This window comes from Cetorhinus maximus, chromosome 14 (genome assembly GCF_964194155.1).
Source record: "Cetorhinus maximus chromosome 14, sCetMax3.hap1.1, whole genome shotgun sequence".
Classification (NCBI taxonomy): Eukaryota; Metazoa; Chordata; class Chondrichthyes; order Lamniformes; family Cetorhinidae; genus Cetorhinus; species Cetorhinus maximus.
Window position 1 is genome coordinate 6,420,099 of NC_135892.1, and position 17,247 is coordinate 6,437,345.

The window sequence follows — 17,247 nt, forward strand, 5'->3', positions numbered from 1 at the left end:
CAAGCCTTGTGCCTTTTTTGAATTGCCCAGGAGCTTGGGGGGGGGCTATAATTACCTTTTCCTTTCTCCGTGCCAACGCCTCGGCCAATCAGAGTTGAGTTGCCAACCAATCAGCAGCCTTTTCTCCTGCGGTATGAATTGTTGCGATGGTTTGAAATTTGACATTCTTGTGTTTGCCTTGATGAGAGAAAGATGAAAAACTTTGGCAACGTGTCTCTCTTTTCATGATATTAATATTTCTTCCTTTGGCTGGAAGTCAGTTTTTGTCTCATTACCCTCCTGCATAGGCCCTTGGGATGTTTTATTATGGTTAAAGGCATTATATTCGGACACGTTGTCATTGAGACTTCTTGCCATGTGAGAGGTGCTATCTAAACGTCGACGTCCAAGTTGTTTAAAGTACTGCTATCAAGTTCGCAATCTCTGACCCGCCCACACTATATACACAGTAATTTGTTGCTTCCCCCCGCCCTCATTATCCATAATTATAGTATGGGACCTAATACCTGCCTCACATGCTGGTTTCCTCTTCACATTGTCGGCTGCCTCTGTGCTTAGCACGGGGCCGGTGAGCATTATGCTGATGTCACACGTGCAGCTAGACTGCTGTTCTTAAAGGCAGTCTGTCCCTCCCAAAGGAAAGCTGTACCGAGTAATAATGCTGGAATTTAAAACACGGGAATTGGAACACCAGGGAAAAGAGAGGATTCCAGGGTGACACCCAGCACTGGAGGCATTAGTGGTGGAAGTGGGCCTTAGGAGAGATGCCCATGGTTCTGCAAGTCCCCAGGGGGTCACCCTCAGGAGCGAACAGGAGCAGGTGGCTAGGGACCATGCTGCAAGAAGTCTAATGACTTCACGTGGGTGGTCAGGTACGTAAATGCATCATCACATGACATCACCTACCCATTCATATCGCCAACTTCTCACCCGGTTCAATGCACTACATCCCCATCACTCACCCAGCCGCCCCCCCTTGATATTTTAGATTCATGCCTAACATTCAGATACACCTACCAAATGCAGCCAGCCTCACACCCATCCCTTGCTGCTCCCACATACCTCCAGCTATTCAGCGGTCGCAGGTGCATAGCACACTACACGATGGCCGACATTCTGCCCTCTCTCTTGCAGGACAAGGTGGTCCACAACAGTAGGGAGCAGAGCAGAGCCAATAGGGAGACAAGGATGGCTACATCCCCTGAGCCCTGTGGAGGGAATGAATGTCAGCATCACGGGGTTGGCTGTGACACAGCCCACGGCATCACTGAGAACATCGAGGAAGATGGTATTTTTCCACCTGATGACCCCTCTCAGCTCCTGGCACACCCTCACTGTGTTGTCTAGCACGATGAGCCAGCCGCTGACGGTGTGACCATGGACCTTGTGCCTCCCATCCCGCCCACGCACCCCCCTCCCACCACCACCACCCCAACCTTCCCCTTCTCAGTTCCTGCTTTCGGACATCCAAGAACTACCACCTGCCCTGCCAAGCAGCCCAAGGAAGAAAGAAAAAAAAGAGAGAGAGAGAGAGAGAACAACACAGCAGTACTGAAGAGGAACCCCCCCTCCCCCACCCCCGTCACTTTATCTGCTACTCACAGCCCCAGCTCAGACACTGGCACTGCCCATACCTTGGAGGCCAGTATAGACTTGGGATCGGTGCTTGGTGAGTCATCTGGGCATGAGTGGCCTGCAGCCAGGCCATGGGGGAACAGGATTGATCCTTTGCCAGTCCACTGGATGGAAAGGTCATCAACAAATTGTGCCACAGACGATTCAGATGAGGCTCTTGATGGGGTAACATTCAGTTACCTTCAGTTCTGCTGAAGGGTCATGAGGACTCGAAACGTCAACTCTTTTCTTCTCCACCAATGCTGCCAGACCTGCTGAGTTTTTCCAGGTAATTCTGTTTTTGAGATGCTGGGTGCATTGGCTGGCCTGCCAGGCAGCCTCCTCTTGTTGTCAAGGGGCATGGAGAGGGGGTGGGGGGGGTGCGGTGGGGTATGGTTGACAGTGGGCATAGCACTGAACTTGGCCTTTCTGCAGACTGTAAGCCGCAGAGCCAGGGGCACTGTCATTTCTGCTGTCCCACCCCACCCCACCTCACACAGCCTCTAGTGTGGACAGGTCACCTAATCCTCCACCCTCCCTGTGAGGATGCTTCAAAGCTCTCAGACCTAGAAGCCCACCACAACACCAGCAAAAACACTTCAGAGTGCTTAGAAAATGCAGAAGTTTTTCAAAAGGCCGTGTTTGCTTCCACCACAACTGCAGGAGCCGCATTCATCAGACATGTAGCCGCAGTGCCTGTGACAGCTGCCTGCAGCAAAGAGTACATCATCCCATAACATTGAGCAATAGAAAGACACTTAAACAGATACCACATCAATAGAATGTGTCTTTCCACCATGGTTAAGGATTGCGGTTTTCACAGAATATTGACCCCCCCCCCCGAAAACACCATTTAAAAACGCTGGGATCGCCGCAGTGATTTGCTCCCCACCCTGCTCACTGCCTCACTGGTCATCCCGCTCCCGACCCCTCACTGCCTCCTCCTCGCTCACCGCCCCTGCTCCTTCACTGCCTACAGGCAGCAAACGGCGCCGCAGGCAGAGCAGCCAAAGTTTCGGAGTGGGGGGGCGGTGGCAAGCGAGGCAGCAAGCGGGGTGAGAGATTGGGTGGTGAGCGGGCGCACAACGATGACGTCAGCAACACCACACATGCACCCACGGGCGGAGTATGTGCTGACTTCTTGTTCCAGGCGCACAGTGATGATGTCAGCGGCACCAACTTCCTGTTCCAGTGTGTCAGCAGGAGATGGAATGTATTCCAGATGACCTGACCTGCAAGATGGGTGCTTGGCCCTTTAAGTAACCCTCGCACTGGGGCCCTCTTATCTTTATTCTTTCGTGGAATGTGGGTGTCGCCCATACGTAATTACCCTAATACTGAGTGGCTTGTTCACAGGACAGTTAAGAGTCAACCACATTGCTGAGGGTCTGGAGATGCACGTAGGCCAGACCAGGTAAGGGCAACAAATTTCCTTCCCTAAAGGGCACCCGTGACATTGGTTTTTATAACAATCGATGATGGTTGTCACGGTCACCACTACTGAGACTAGCTTTTATATTCCAGATTTATTAATTGAATTTAAATTCCACCAGCTGCCATGGTTAGATTTGAAACCATGTCACCAGAGCACTAGTCTGGGCTTCTGAATGATTAGTCCAGGGACATTATCACAGCGCCACAGTCTCATCTCCCCACTTGTTTGCAGAGTTGCTGTTATAGAGTTGATTTTCCAGGTAACTTTTCTTGGTGGAAATATTGAACTTTATTTACAAGGCAGCAGCAGCAGCTACATGTGTGCATCCAACTCAATAACTAAAGTTCCTAGAGGTTCCCCACGCTGCTAACTGATTGGTTAGCACAGATCATGTGATCTTATAATGCAGGGTCATTCTTAAAGCTACAGTCCTGCAGTTATCAAAACTATAATTACTACATTCCCCCCTTTAACTTTTCTGCACATTTTTTATTTTTTATTTAAAACGATATTTAGCTCATGACATTACAATGTTTATACAGGTCATGAAATTACAAGTTCAGTCTTTCGGGTGGTTTCCTGATCCGTGTGGAGTGTCGCAGCTCCACAACTTCTGATTCTTTGGCAGGAACCACATTCTCTGGAACTGCGTTAACATCAGGTACCTCCTTAGGCACAGGCAGCTCAGTGTCTACCACTCAGACAGAGACATCGGGCATGTCTATTCTTGGTTGAGCAACTTCAACAGGAGCCACAGGTTCAGCAATGGTTGCAGGTGGAACATCATTATGTTGGGGTATCTCCCTTCTTCTTAAATGATCCACATGCTTACAGGTGATCCGGTCCTCCACTTCCACGTGGTACGACAATGGCCCAATCACAGAGTTTACTTTACCAGGTAACCACTTCAGTCCTCCACCGAAATTCCTTACATACACTTCTTCACCAACAGTAAATTGTCACTCACGACTATGCAAATCATGAGTCGCTTTTTGGCTCACTTGACTTTTCTCCACCTTCTCCTCCAAATTGGGAAGTATCAGGCTTAGTCCTGTTCAAAGAGGGCAACTCATCAGTAATTCTGCAGGTGTTGTACCTGTCGTAGTGTGGAGAGTTGTTCTGTAGTGAAATAGGAAATGAGCAAGTTTAGTTTCCAACGATTCACCTGTTAACATTTTCAGTCCCGCCTTAAAAGTTTGTACTGCTCTTTCCGCCAATCTGTTAGATGACAGATGGTATGGTGCAGTCTTCACGTGGTTAATACCACTTAGGTTGACAAATCTTTGAAATTCAGCTCTCGTAAACGCAATACCATTATCTGAGCTGGTTACTTCTGGCAATCCATGGATAGAAAAGCTTTGGCGTAGCTTTTCTATAGTAGCGCCTGACTTTGACAAATTAACCTCAGAAACATCTAACCACTTGGAAAGAGCATAGATAGTCAGTAGAAACATGGTTCCAAGAAAAGGGCCGATGTAATCTATGTGCAACCTTACAGGATCCACCACGCCACTCCCATGTGTATAATGGGGCTGCCACCGGCAACTTTTGTAGCTGTTGCCATTGCACATGGTGTTTAACCACCTCCTCAATATCGCCATCCATTCCTGGCCACCAAAGGTAACATTGCACTATCACCTTCATCCTGGAGATTCCCAGATGGGCTTTGTGTAACTCTACTAACAGTGGTTTCTTGTGAAGGAACCACCAATTGTGCACCCTTTAATAGAATACCATCCTGACTGCTCATTTTGTGTCTTTAGTTGAAAAATGACTTCATTTCATCAGAGACTGGTTCCTGGGACCAACCGTGTAACACTTGGTCTCTCACTTGAGACAGGGCTGGGTCACAATTCATCCAGTTTCTTATCTGCCTGGCACAGACTGGTGAGGAATACAGGAAATTCATCACTAATATGAGCTCTCGGGGAATTGGGACATGGTCGTTGTTCTCTTGCAAAGGAAGGCGACTTAGGGCATCGGCGTTGGTTATATGAATCCCTGGCCTATGCACAAAAGTGTATTAATATGCCGCTAAAATTAGGGCCCATCTTTGAATTCATGCAGAAGCTATGGGAAGTATTGCCTTTTCCTCACTAAAAGACCCAAAAGTGGTTTGTGGTCTGATGCTATGGTGAAATGTCGCCCACGCACGTATTGGCGGAATTTTTTTACACCAAAAATAATCGACAGCCCTTCCTTTTTGATCTGAGAATATCCTTTCTCAGCTGTGGCAAGTGTCCTGGATACATAGCCTATCAGCCTCTCTGTGCCATCGTCCATCTTGTGAGATAGTACCGCTCCCACTCCATAGGGGAACGCATCACAGGTGAGCACCAACTCCTTTGTCTGGTCGTAGTGCACTAACAAATTTTGAAGAGTGCAAGAGCTGTTTTACCTTCATGAAGGCTTCTTCTTGGGGTGACTTCCAAACCTAACACTGGTTTTTCTTTAGCAGTGAAGGTAGCGGGGCTAGAACCAATGATAAATTTGGTAGAAATTGGCCATAATAATTTACCATCCTAAAAATGATTTTAAGTTCAGAGACATTCTTAGGTGCTGGTGCCTCTCTGATTGCTTTAACCTTCTCTTCAACAGGGTGTAACCCTTGGGAATCTACCCGGTGGCACAAACAAATGAATTCATTTGCCTAAAAAGTGCATTTTTCCTTCTTTAGGCGCACTCCTGCTTCTACAAATCGTTGCAGGACTTCCTCTAGATTAGCCAAGTGTTCCTTTTCCGTGAATCCAGTTATGAGTACATCATCCAGGTGGACCACAACTTGAGGTAGTCCTTGTAGCAAGCTCTCCATTGTCCTCTGAAAAATGGATTTGCAGCCCTCCCAATGGAAACTGGGTTCTTCAAGAGGGCCATCATATGGGCCACGCCAGAAGTATCTGGCCGTGCAGCACGCCACAGATGAACAGCAGGGGCCCACCGGAGAACCACTGTTTCCAGCGGTGCTACAGAGATGGAGTTTGTGCCCAAGAAGACAAACAGGAACATGAACCTATACAGATTTGATGAAATGAAAAGGCATTAACCTCGATGGATATGAATGTCTTTCAAATAGTATTTTTAACCAGAAACCCGCATCTGTTAGTGGGATCTTTCATTCCCAGTGTCCCAACATTTAAATTGAAACCATCTGTTTCAAGTCTGAAAAGCAAAATGAAGAATGTAGGCTATTTATTTTGGGTGATGGTACACCACTCTGATGTGGCTTCTTTACATGGTTGGGTAGGTTTCGATGATGTTAGCAGAACAGGAGACAATTTTTCAATCTGAACGTTTACATTTTAAGGGGATGAAATGGCTATTAACAATTTTTCATATTCAGGTGATTTTTGCAGTTAGTTTAGAGGGGGTGAACAGAAATGTTACGATTTATGATATGTCTTTCAAACAGGACTTTAACCAGGAATCAACATCTGTTGGTGCGATTTTTCATTCCCAATGTTTAAATCAGGACCATTAATTTCAACAAACGGTGCAGCCACTGGAATACCAGTTGATCAGCTTGAAACAAAAATCACTGAAATTAAGTTTGTTAGTACCCATTTTTTTTTGGCCAGCCAGAACTGCAATCTCAGAGCAGGGCAAGGACGGCATTGCCAATGACTATGTAGGTAACAGTGGCGATGGTATTTTTTTTGACCTGGTTCCTTCCAGGCTGGAGTTGGAGATATTTGCATCCTCTCACAGTCTGCTGTCCACTGTTGGGTATGGAAGGTCACTGAGGCTCTCTGCGCAGTGAGAGTTAACTGTATTTCGTTCTCTGTTGCCAGAGAGGAGGAGGCGGAGCCAGGACACGGCTTCCGCTAGGATTGCAGCTTTCTCCACGGTGTGGGGAGCCATTGACTGTACCCACATCGCTTTGCAGATGCCGCTGTCAACTCTGCCATGTACCAGAGCTGAAAGGGATTCCACTCCCTCAAGTATCCAGCTGGTGTGTAACTGTGGGCCAGGCATCGTGCCACTTATTGCCCAGTATGCCAGTAGCAGCCATGGCGCTTTTACTCTGTGGTGGCCACATGTGTCAGCTGTATCTGAGCCACCATGGAAACTCAAGGGGAAGCTGCTGAGTGACAAGGGTAATCTGCTGATGACATGGCTGGTTACTCTCAGGTTCGCAATCCACACACGCACACGTGGGCGCTACAAGCATTCAGTGAAAGCCAGATTTCCACAGGAAATGTGATAGAGCAGACCAAGCCTTGCCATCATGAGAGGATAGCCCTCCCTGCCAGTTATCAGCTGAGCAGCTCAGCAGCAGGAGCAGGAGGAAGAGAAAGGGAGGAGGCAATCTAGACGGCCGCTTTCTGCCCTGCTTCCCATGAAGAATGTATCAAGTGCAGTACCACTAAACACAACCATAAGTCCCCACCCACCAACAGTCCCACACCTTACCTTCCCTGTGTCACTGACCATCACTTGGCCACAATTCAAAATAAAAACCATCACAAAATCAACACTCCAAACCAAGTTTTGCAAAGAAAATGATGTACCCTGCAGGCAAAGATCAACAAATCAGCCATGTGCCTTTAGCTTTCCTACTGCTCCTACACAGCACTACCTCAGTGATTGCAGCATGGCTGGTGGAAGGCTGATGAGGAGGAGGAGACTGCAGATGGCCCTGCAGAATGATCATTAGAAGCTCTGGGCCTAGGTGGCCCGGCTGTGGACTGCACTATCTGGGCATGCGCGGTAGCCATCTGGCTAGCTGGCAATAGCAAGGGCACTGAGGGAGTGTTAGGGGAAGGAGAGCGAATGGTAGCTTCCTCTGAGAGAGGACAGGAGGCTTGTGTTCCACTCCCACTGCCACTCCCTCGGTTAGCGCATCAGAAATCCTAGTGATGTGTTGGAGGACGGATTGCTGTGACACTCTACAAACGCTTTGCACACTGTAATCTACAGCCATGATGGTAGCAGTCCGAACTTCCACTGCACTCAGACATCCAGTGCTGCAATGGAACCTGCAACAACATCATGGGTGGATCTACAAGATTATGAATGGAGTTGCCACCACTTCCATGCTGGAAAGAATTTGCTCCAAGCTCTTCACAAAGTCCCGTGCCATGTTTATACTGGGCTCCTCCATGATCCCGACTGTGACCACAGACTTTCTGACAGGCTTCCAAATGCAAGAGAGAGGGAAGTGTGTCAGTCAGCAAACTGTTTGGTTGACAAGGCTGTCATGGTTGAATAGCTGACCGCGTGTGCAAGATGTGAGTGTGAGGCCTGGGGCAATGCTAAGTGTGTGAGGGTGCACTGGAGCTTTTTTTTTCGTTGATGGGATGTGGGTGTCGTTGGCTAGACCAGCATTTATTGCCCATCCCTAATTGCCCTTGAGAAGGTGATGGTGAGCTGCCTTCTTGAACCGCTGCAGTCCGTGTGGCTTAGACACACCTACAGTGCCTTTAGGGAGGGAGTTCCAGGATTTTGACCCAGTGACAGTGAAGGCAAGGTATTTCCAAGTCAGGATGGTGTGTGTCCTTCGAGATGGTGGCAGTCGTGGGTCTGGAAGATGGTGTCTAAGGAGCCTTGGTGAGTTCCTGTAGTGCATCTTGTATATGGTACACACTGCTGCCACTTTACATCGGTGGTGGAGGGAGTGAATGTTTGTGGATGGGGTGCCAATCAAGCGGGCTGCTTTGTCCTGGATGTTGTCAAGCTTCTTGAATGTTGTTGGAGCTGCACTCATCCAGGTAAATGGAGAGTATGTGTACCACTGTGCCACCACCTCTGCTGGGTCTGCCCTGTTGGTGGGACAGGACATACCCATGATGTGTGATTATGACTATGTCAGACTGTTGCTTGACTACTCTCCCAATTTTGGCACAAGCCCCCAGATGTTAGTAGGAGGACCTTGCAGGACCAACAGTTTGCCATTGTCATTTTTGGTGCCTAGGTTGATACAGGGTGGTCCGTCCGGTTTCATTCCTTATTGACTTTTTTGATACAACTGAGTGGCTTGCTTGCGAGGCCATTTCAGAGTCACAGCAATGGACCAGACCAGGCAAGGACAACAGATTTTCTTCATTAGTGAACCAGATGGTTTTTGATACAACAGTGGTCATCATTAGACTTTTTAATTCTAATTTTTTACTGATTGAATTCAAATTCCACCATCTGCCATGGTAGGGTTCAAACCCAGATCCTCAGAGCATTACCCCGGGCCTCTAGATCACTAGTCCAGTGACAATAACACTATGCCGCCTCCCCTATGTTAGGTATGAGTCCTGATTGATAGAGTTGTTGGTGGATGAGTGTTGCATCCAAATTGTTGCTGGACTCCTGACATTGACCTCCATGGCCACCTGCATTATCTACTTTTGAGCATGTGTCTGGAGGGCCTCCTGGGATGCAGGACATCTCTCTTTTCCTCTCTTCACCTAGGCCTCCACTGTAGCCTTTGAAGCCCTTGGAGTCCATGCCCACCCATGTTGGGCCATGCTTCGCTAATTCCCAGGCCAGATTCACTCCCTGCACGACTGACAGCACCTGCTTCAGTCACATTGTACCTCCCCTTTAAGAGGTGCAGGCTGTCTTTAAGTGAAGCTCGCACGTTGCAATTTTAGGCCCCCTGCTGATGCATGCAGCCAATACAAAGTGTCGTTAGCACTTGCTGCATGCAACAATCATGGAAATGAGCAGAACGTTGATATTCTGCCTGCATGACATTGAAAGGTGTAGTATAAGGTATTAACAGATGGGATATGCTAATGCATGACGTAGATGATGATGTACTACTGACACTAGTCAATCAAGTGTTAGACTCTCAAGAGAGAGGTTGGAATCATGCCTAAGAGCTACGAGCCTACTCTGTAACCTGTTTAGAAGTAGCAGTAATGGGCAATTGTTAAGCAGATACCAGAGTATGTCCACAGTTTGGCTAAGAACCAAGTCCCAAGCCTATAGTCCAATATGGAAGGACCCAATCTCAGAACAGAACGGTGCAGGGTAATCACGTATTGTGACCCCTGTGAACCTCAGGTGTGGCTTTTGTAACAAAATTTGTCAGGCACCCTTATTATTGCTGACTTGCAATAATCCATCACTCTTTCCACGTTGTATTGATAGCATTTCACGTTGCTTTGTTGTTTCCCTAGTTGGAAGACGCTCAGTGCAAGAGGCAAGAGAAATTGGTGGACAAACATAAAGAAGTGCGTCAGCAAATTCTGGATGAAAAACCCAAGGTACAATTACAATTACATTGAACTCGTTTGAAATGTATAATTAAATTATACATAATCAAGGGGCTTAATCATCTGGCTGCAAGTAACATATAAACAAGCCTCCAAGAATAGAGCATAAATGTTGTATTAAGAGGTTTTTTGATACAGTCTTTATCCTACCTGATGCAATAGGATCAGGGTGTGTGTGTATATATATATATATATATAATATACACATATTAATATATATGGCAGGCTGACTGCCTGTTTTGTTTTGCCCTTTTCTTTCTGGGGGTTAGTTTTGTCAAAATATCAACCTTAATTAGCACTGAAGGGTATGAATACTTGCATTGGAGAGAACAAGGAAATCTGTAACTGACTTTGTAAGCAAATATCAAAGATAACCCACTATCATCAGACCGGCCTACTTGCATTGGAGATGGTACTGCAAAAAAGTTCACTAAATTGGCCCCTGGGATGAGGGGGTTGTCCTATGATGAGAGGTTGAGTAAATTGGGTTTATATTCTCTGGAGTTTGGAAGAATGAGAGGCGATCTCATTAAAACCTACAAGATTCTGAAGGAGCTCGATAGGGTAGACACTGAGAGATTGTTTCTGCTGGCCAGGGAGTCTAAAACACAGGGGCAGAGGACGGGATTTTCCACACCCGCCCGCAGCCGGGATCTTCCGGTCCCGCCACAAGTCAATGGACTTCTGGCTGGGGCACCGCCTCGCCCACAGCGGGTCCCACCCCTGACAGGGGCCGGAAAATCCCGGCCACAGTCTCAGGATAAAGGGCCGATCATTTAGGACTGAGCTGAGGAGAAATTGCTTCTCTCAAAGGGTTGTGAACCTCTGGAATTCTGTACCCCAGAGGGTGATGGGTGCTCCATCGTTGAAAACATTTAAGGCCGAGATAGACAGAAATCTTTGGTCTCCCAGGGAATTAAGGGATATGGGGAGTGGGTGGGAAATGGAGTTGAAGCCCAAGATCAGCCATGATCGTGTTGAATGGCGGAGCAGGCTTGACAGGCCGTGTGGTCTACTTCTGCTCCTATTTCTTGCGAATTCATCTAACAATTTTGTGCAGCAACATTGTAAATGCATTTGTGAGGATTTTCACGGCTAGCATTAAAAGTGGATTTATAAAATACAAGCTCAATTAGCATTTTCACAATTTTGCTTGAAGCACTGGAATAAACCTTCATAAATGTATTTCTGATGATGTCACGCATAGGGTGAGATAGAATGCTCACCCCTTTGTGCTGACAAAGGTAAAGAATTCTGTCATTGCTGTGTGTTCTCTGAGAACTATCAACATGGAGACTATGAAAACAGTTGATTTTATACCAGTTTGATGAGGAGATGAGAAAGTGAACACTTCATGTCCCTCATTTCGTCTGCTGCTATTTTGGCAATTGCCAGAGAGTGGGGCCCAGGATATTGAATTCCTAAAATCATTGCAGTGAAATTCGCCTTGGGCAGGAACACAAAATGAGTGGTAGTGAATTTCTTTCCATTTTAGTTCCAATTGATTTAATTAGAAAGGATCATCCAACAGACTGTAAAATGGGCTGTTAGTTTGCTAGTCCCTATTCTGCACTATAGCCTAAAAACAACTTCACCCTGATTATGCCCGAAAAACCTTTATAGAGCCATAGAGTCTTAGAGCACAGAATGAGGCCATTTTTTTTTAAACGAGCTCTCCACTGAGTCCCGCTCCTCCTGCTGTTTCCCCACCTTGGGCTGGATTTTACAGCTCTGCACCCCCCTCCCACCCCACCCCACCCCACCTCTTCCTCAGGGGCATGTTGGCCAGGGGGAGGAGGAGGAGGTTGCCATAAAATTAGGCACCATGCCCACCTCCTCCTCCCCACCCACCCATACCCTCACCGCAAGTTTAGCAGCGATGGGGAAGGTGTCACTAAATCGCAACTCAAGGCCTCATCCAGCTGCTACTGGAATTTAATGGTTAAATCCAAGCAGGGCCAGGATAGGGCCCCTCGCCAAACGCCCAGTCCAACAGCTTTCACTACACAGACTGGTGGTAAGCGAGGGTATGGGGGGGTGGTACCACCTTTATAGGACCCCTGGGCCCATTAGAGGCCCTGCCCCCACCACCACCACCCCCCCACCACTACCACCCCTCCCCACCACCACCCCACCCCCCGCCCTTCCCAAGTATTCTACCTCGCACATTTTCCCTCCCCACCCCACCTGCTAGCCCGGTCCCCTCTGAAACCCTGGCCCACTTATCTTTAACTCTGGCTCCTTGATACCCCTTGAGGACTGGCTGCAGCCCCAGCAAGGGACACTGCCTCTAGTGGTGCTGCTGGGACCAGAGAGCTGCCGGCCATTCGATTGGCTGGCAGCTCTCAGAGGTGGGACTTGCTCCCCAGATCGGGGGGGGAAGAAGGTCTGCCTCAAGACAATCAACAGCCTGATGGCCATTAAATGGCTGAAGGGCAGGCCAGCAGAGCTTGCCCACGATTTTTTCACTCAGGCAGTGTAAAATCCAGCCCCATATTTCAATCTCCTCCTCCTGCACACAGATCTCCACGATATTCATTTGTTTGTTCACTTTAACCACTGCTAAAATTGAGCTGGTTGTCTGCGTAGCCATGTGGTTATTTTGCTAGTTTTTAGATCTCCAAAGTGAGCTAAATAACATGAGAATAAATGCTACTTCGCAGGTTTTAAAATTCATGGATACAATTACACAAAGTTAACAACTGGCCATTGTGCTGCCTTTCCAAACTATAATTCTAATTCTGATAAAACTTGGAAAAATTCAGCAGCAATTGTGGAGGTGCTGCACATACACCTGTATTGCACAGATACAGTCACCCCAGCCTCTCAAATACACTGGCTATTTATTTTAGAAATAAAAATGTGATGCAGTTTTTATAACATTATTAATTGCAATCGTTGATCATTATTCAAACGAGCTGTGCACAGTGCTAACAGCTGCCTTTTTTGAGCCTCTGATTGTGCAGAGGAGCTAACAGTTATAGTATATGGGGACAACTCAGAGCATAGGTTTATAATAAAGTTGTAAAATGTCATAGTCCTGTAGTGATAGATGTAGAAAGTGGCATAATACTTTTGATCCTCTCTCCAGAGCTGAGTGGGTTCCACAATGAAATGTTATTGTTGGGCAGGAGATAAAAGCGATTTAAGTGTTTTTCAGGAGATCAAAGGTGGAAGTTCATTTTTATTCTGCACAGATTCTGAGCTACACAGCGGTGTTTAACCCATTCAACCTTGTTACATGTTACAGACCACAATTGCAGTTCTAATCATGTCACTATTAGAAGAATGGAAAGGCCTTTAAAATGTGAATGAAAATGTTACTATATGATCCCTAATCAAAAGCAACGCGCCCATTTTATTCATCAGCATGGAATTACAATGGATGGATGCTAAAAACAATTAAACATAAGGGAGTTGATCCAATGTCTTCCACTGATATTACATTATTCAGTTAAATACAAATGCGTTATTGTAATGTTAAGCAACACAATGGTAATGTAGTCTAAAAGCTTAAATTATGGGGAAATTCACAATTAGATCTTAAAATCCTCAGCTCACAAACTTGGCTCTTATACATTCAGTATACCCACCGCTAGTAATGCACCACAGTACCTGAGAAGTGAGAGTTTCCATCTTAGGGTGTATTTGCCCCTATTTTCATCATGTGTCTTCCAAGAGGCAGATTGAGTTTTGCTCCTGAGAGGGCAGTCAAAAATTGTAACCAGATCTCTATTGTTTTCCTGGGTACTATGCTGGAAGATGGGGATAACCTTGCGGAATTTTACGACCAGTTTATTTTGGGAAAGGTGCAATTTTGGCTTTTGTGATGCGACAAGTACGCTATGTACCAATTTCCTTTAAAAAAAATCATAATAGGTGAACAATGCCCGGAACTCCCTACTGAGCAGCACCATGAGAGTACCTTCACCACACTGACTGCAGCAGCTTAAGACAACACCTCCTTCTCGAGGGCCATTAGGGAAAGGCAGTAAATGCTGGCCTTGCCAAAAGCGCTGACATTAAATTCTTGTTACGTATTTGCAGACTTGCCTCACTGCCTTGCATAAACCAAAAACGTATGGCCGGAATTTGCCGACCCTGTCGTGACCGGACCCACCACGGGAGATTCGGCAACCCAACCAAAAGCCCATTGGCTGGATGATCCCAATGGCGGGCGGGGCCGGAAAATCCCACCCTCAATCATTCACTTGCTCACAGGTTCGGGGCAGAGGTGAATCTATGTAGATGCACACCATCACCCTCAGCTCTCCTGCTCTACTGCTTCTCCTGATGCTGGATTGTTCTGCCCTCCAAATGCAACCACCCATAGCTGTGACACCACCTGGAGCATGACCTTCGCAGTCTGGTTGTTGAATGGAGCCATTGTGTCCTCAGCCAACTTAGAGCCTAAAAAGCTGTAAATCTTTTAAGGGTAGTCAGCTCCAATTCAAGAGGAACGGGCACAGAAAATTCCACTTTCCGACCGTGGAGCATTCCCAACACATGTTTCATTGTTGAAGTGCTGGCAAATTGTGCTGAATGACCTCCCCTCGCATTAGGCGTAGGTATATCCCTTGTCCCCTTATGAGGCGAGGCCAGCTGGTACTTTGGGTGTGAAGGTAATATCGGGAAGGAGCAAGGGTGGATTCTAAGGATCCCTCACACTTACACCTGGCATCCTTTTCCTTTCATTTCTTATCTTCTTTTCAGTTACTCATTCATTCTTTCACGCAACACTTCACAATGAACCTTTTCTGTGTAACACACAGCACTGTCTTGCCATGTGTAGCTATCTTTCAAGGAGTGTCTCACTGCAAGCATTGTAAGTTGTTTTCTTCTGATTCTCCAGGTGCCCAAGAGTAAGAGAGTCAAATCAACTGTGCAACCTCAGCCTAGCCGTAAACAATACATAGGGTATATTCTGCTCCGCCTGTAATGAGCACCAACACAGTTATAATCATTGCAGGAGGGAGGGCTGGGCAAAGCACTGAGCACAGGTGAGGGGAAGAAAGGGCAGCGGGAATCACAGGTGACACAACCTGTTGATCAGACAGTCAGTCCAATGCCTTGCTAAGCTGCTAGACTCAGTTATCAGAGTCTCATGGAGCCTGCCCTTGAGCATTCTTTGGGAGCACAGAATCAACATTTCACGGAGTTATTTGGCGCTGTGCTGTTCAAGCTGAATAGTTTGACTGTGTCCATGAAGGAGGCTAGAAGCTGCAAAACTGTACAGCAACATTAGCACGTGACCTAGCTGCAGAACATCACAAATAATAGCCACTTCATGACCGTCTTCAGCAGAGCTCCCTCAGACAAGGTTTTGAGTTGAAGCTTAGCTTGACTATTTTGACTGGTGTCATGGAGACCATGAGTTCCAAAGGTGGTAAGTTAGGATTTCCCAAGTTGAGAAATTTATTTGTGATAGCATTACTTAATCTGAACAACTTCACTGCAACCACCTTAAGAGCTGCTCCTTCCCTGATCTCTAGCCGCACAAACAGTGGCCAGCATCAAGAGTTAGCACAGATAATGGAGATGTCTCTCAGGGCAATGCCCCAGGCCAAACTCCCTGCCACCCCACTCAAGTGACTTCAGTAGAATCGGTAGTTAAGCATGTCCAAGAAGTCAATTCACTCTGCACTCACTGAGCCTTGACTTGTAGGGCCACCTTTGGGACCGGGTAGCCACAGCTTCATTGAAGGAAGCACTGATACCCAATCAACCATCTCATTTCCTCTTAGAAGAAGCACAAGGTTCAGAAGAGGAAGTCACACATCATACACTTTAACTAGAGGCAAACACCGGGGCACAGCACACTGTAACAGCAAGCCATTGCTACATTGACTGCGACTGAAATGTGTCCTGACAATTCTTTTGACATGTGTTGATTCAGGAGAGAAATATTCACGGATGTTGATATGCAGCCTGGTTGAATGGAGCCGAGGCTTTATTAGGCAAGGGTTTGGGCACAAGTTGGAAAGAGTTAAAGGCTATTAAAGACAGGCTTCAGCAGTTAAATCCTGTCCGATAGCCATGGTAATCTGAGCAGAGTGTTAGGCAGGTAGCTCGTCTACCTTATGGTTGACTTGCTCCTTTTCGTGCTGTCTTTCTTTTCCTTCCTGCTCCATCACTAGATCGTTTTACCCCAAGGCAAAATTGTGGAGGATGCAGGAGGCAGCTGGCAATCACCTCACCGCCTGTGACTAGACTGTAATGCACAACTCACCTTGATGAGACTCAGCAAGGGAATCACCATTTCAAGGTAGTGAAGTTGTCTTTCTCTTCTTCCCAATGTATCCTGTTGGACATTAGCTTCTACAAAGGTGGTTATTCTGTTGAGGTTTAGGCTCAAGGTTCCATGATAACCCTGATGGATGCCTCGACCTCATGTACCTCTTTTGAGTTCTCGTTTTTGGGCACACCAGAGGTGCAGGGAATGCTCTTTATTCCCCCAGAATGATTCTGCAAAGCGATCCTGGCCTTTCAGATAAGACCAGCAATGTTGACTGCCGCAGCACGAAGGAATCATTGGAGCTGCCAGAGAAAATATGCATTCTTATCTATGATTACGTTCCTGTCATTATAGGTCTCGTTTATGTCAGAGGGTTAGTTCTTATCACTCACGAATGGTATTGTCTTCAGGCTAGGGTCACGAGTGGCCACAGGAGTCCCAAATAATTAGGCCTGCTCTAGTGGCCACCCAGATGGAGGAAGGGATCTTCTTGCCCCTTTCTTGTTCCTCACAGAAGATGTGAAATCCATGCTGAACGACACATCCATTTCCCACTTGATAAAATTGTTGACTGAAGGTCTCAGGATGTGACAAGAAATCGTCTGCACGTGCCAGGAAAGAACAGGACACAACATTTAAAAGTAGCTGAAGCCTTGCTGTCCATTGATAGACCTGGTGGAACTGGTCTTCAAGTCTGATGGTAGAAGTGTGCAAATGTACAAATAATGACAGACAGACAGGATAAGTCCCTCTGG

The 17,247-nt window shown here is 46.9% G+C and overlaps 1 protein-coding gene across 1 annotated transcript in view; it reads left to right on the forward strand.

Annotated features, from left to right (window-relative positions):
- Nucleotides 1–17,247, forward strand: part of plcb1 (phospholipase C beta 1) — a 315,255-nt gene that overhangs the window by 260,761 nt on the left and 37,247 nt on the right. The window contains exon 30 of the mRNA XM_078556434.1: nucleotides 10,162–10,248. Within this exon, the coding sequence (XP_078412560.1) occupies nucleotides 10,162–10,248 (87 nt within the window). The remainder of the gene's footprint in view (nucleotides 1–10,161; nucleotides 10,249–17,247) is intronic.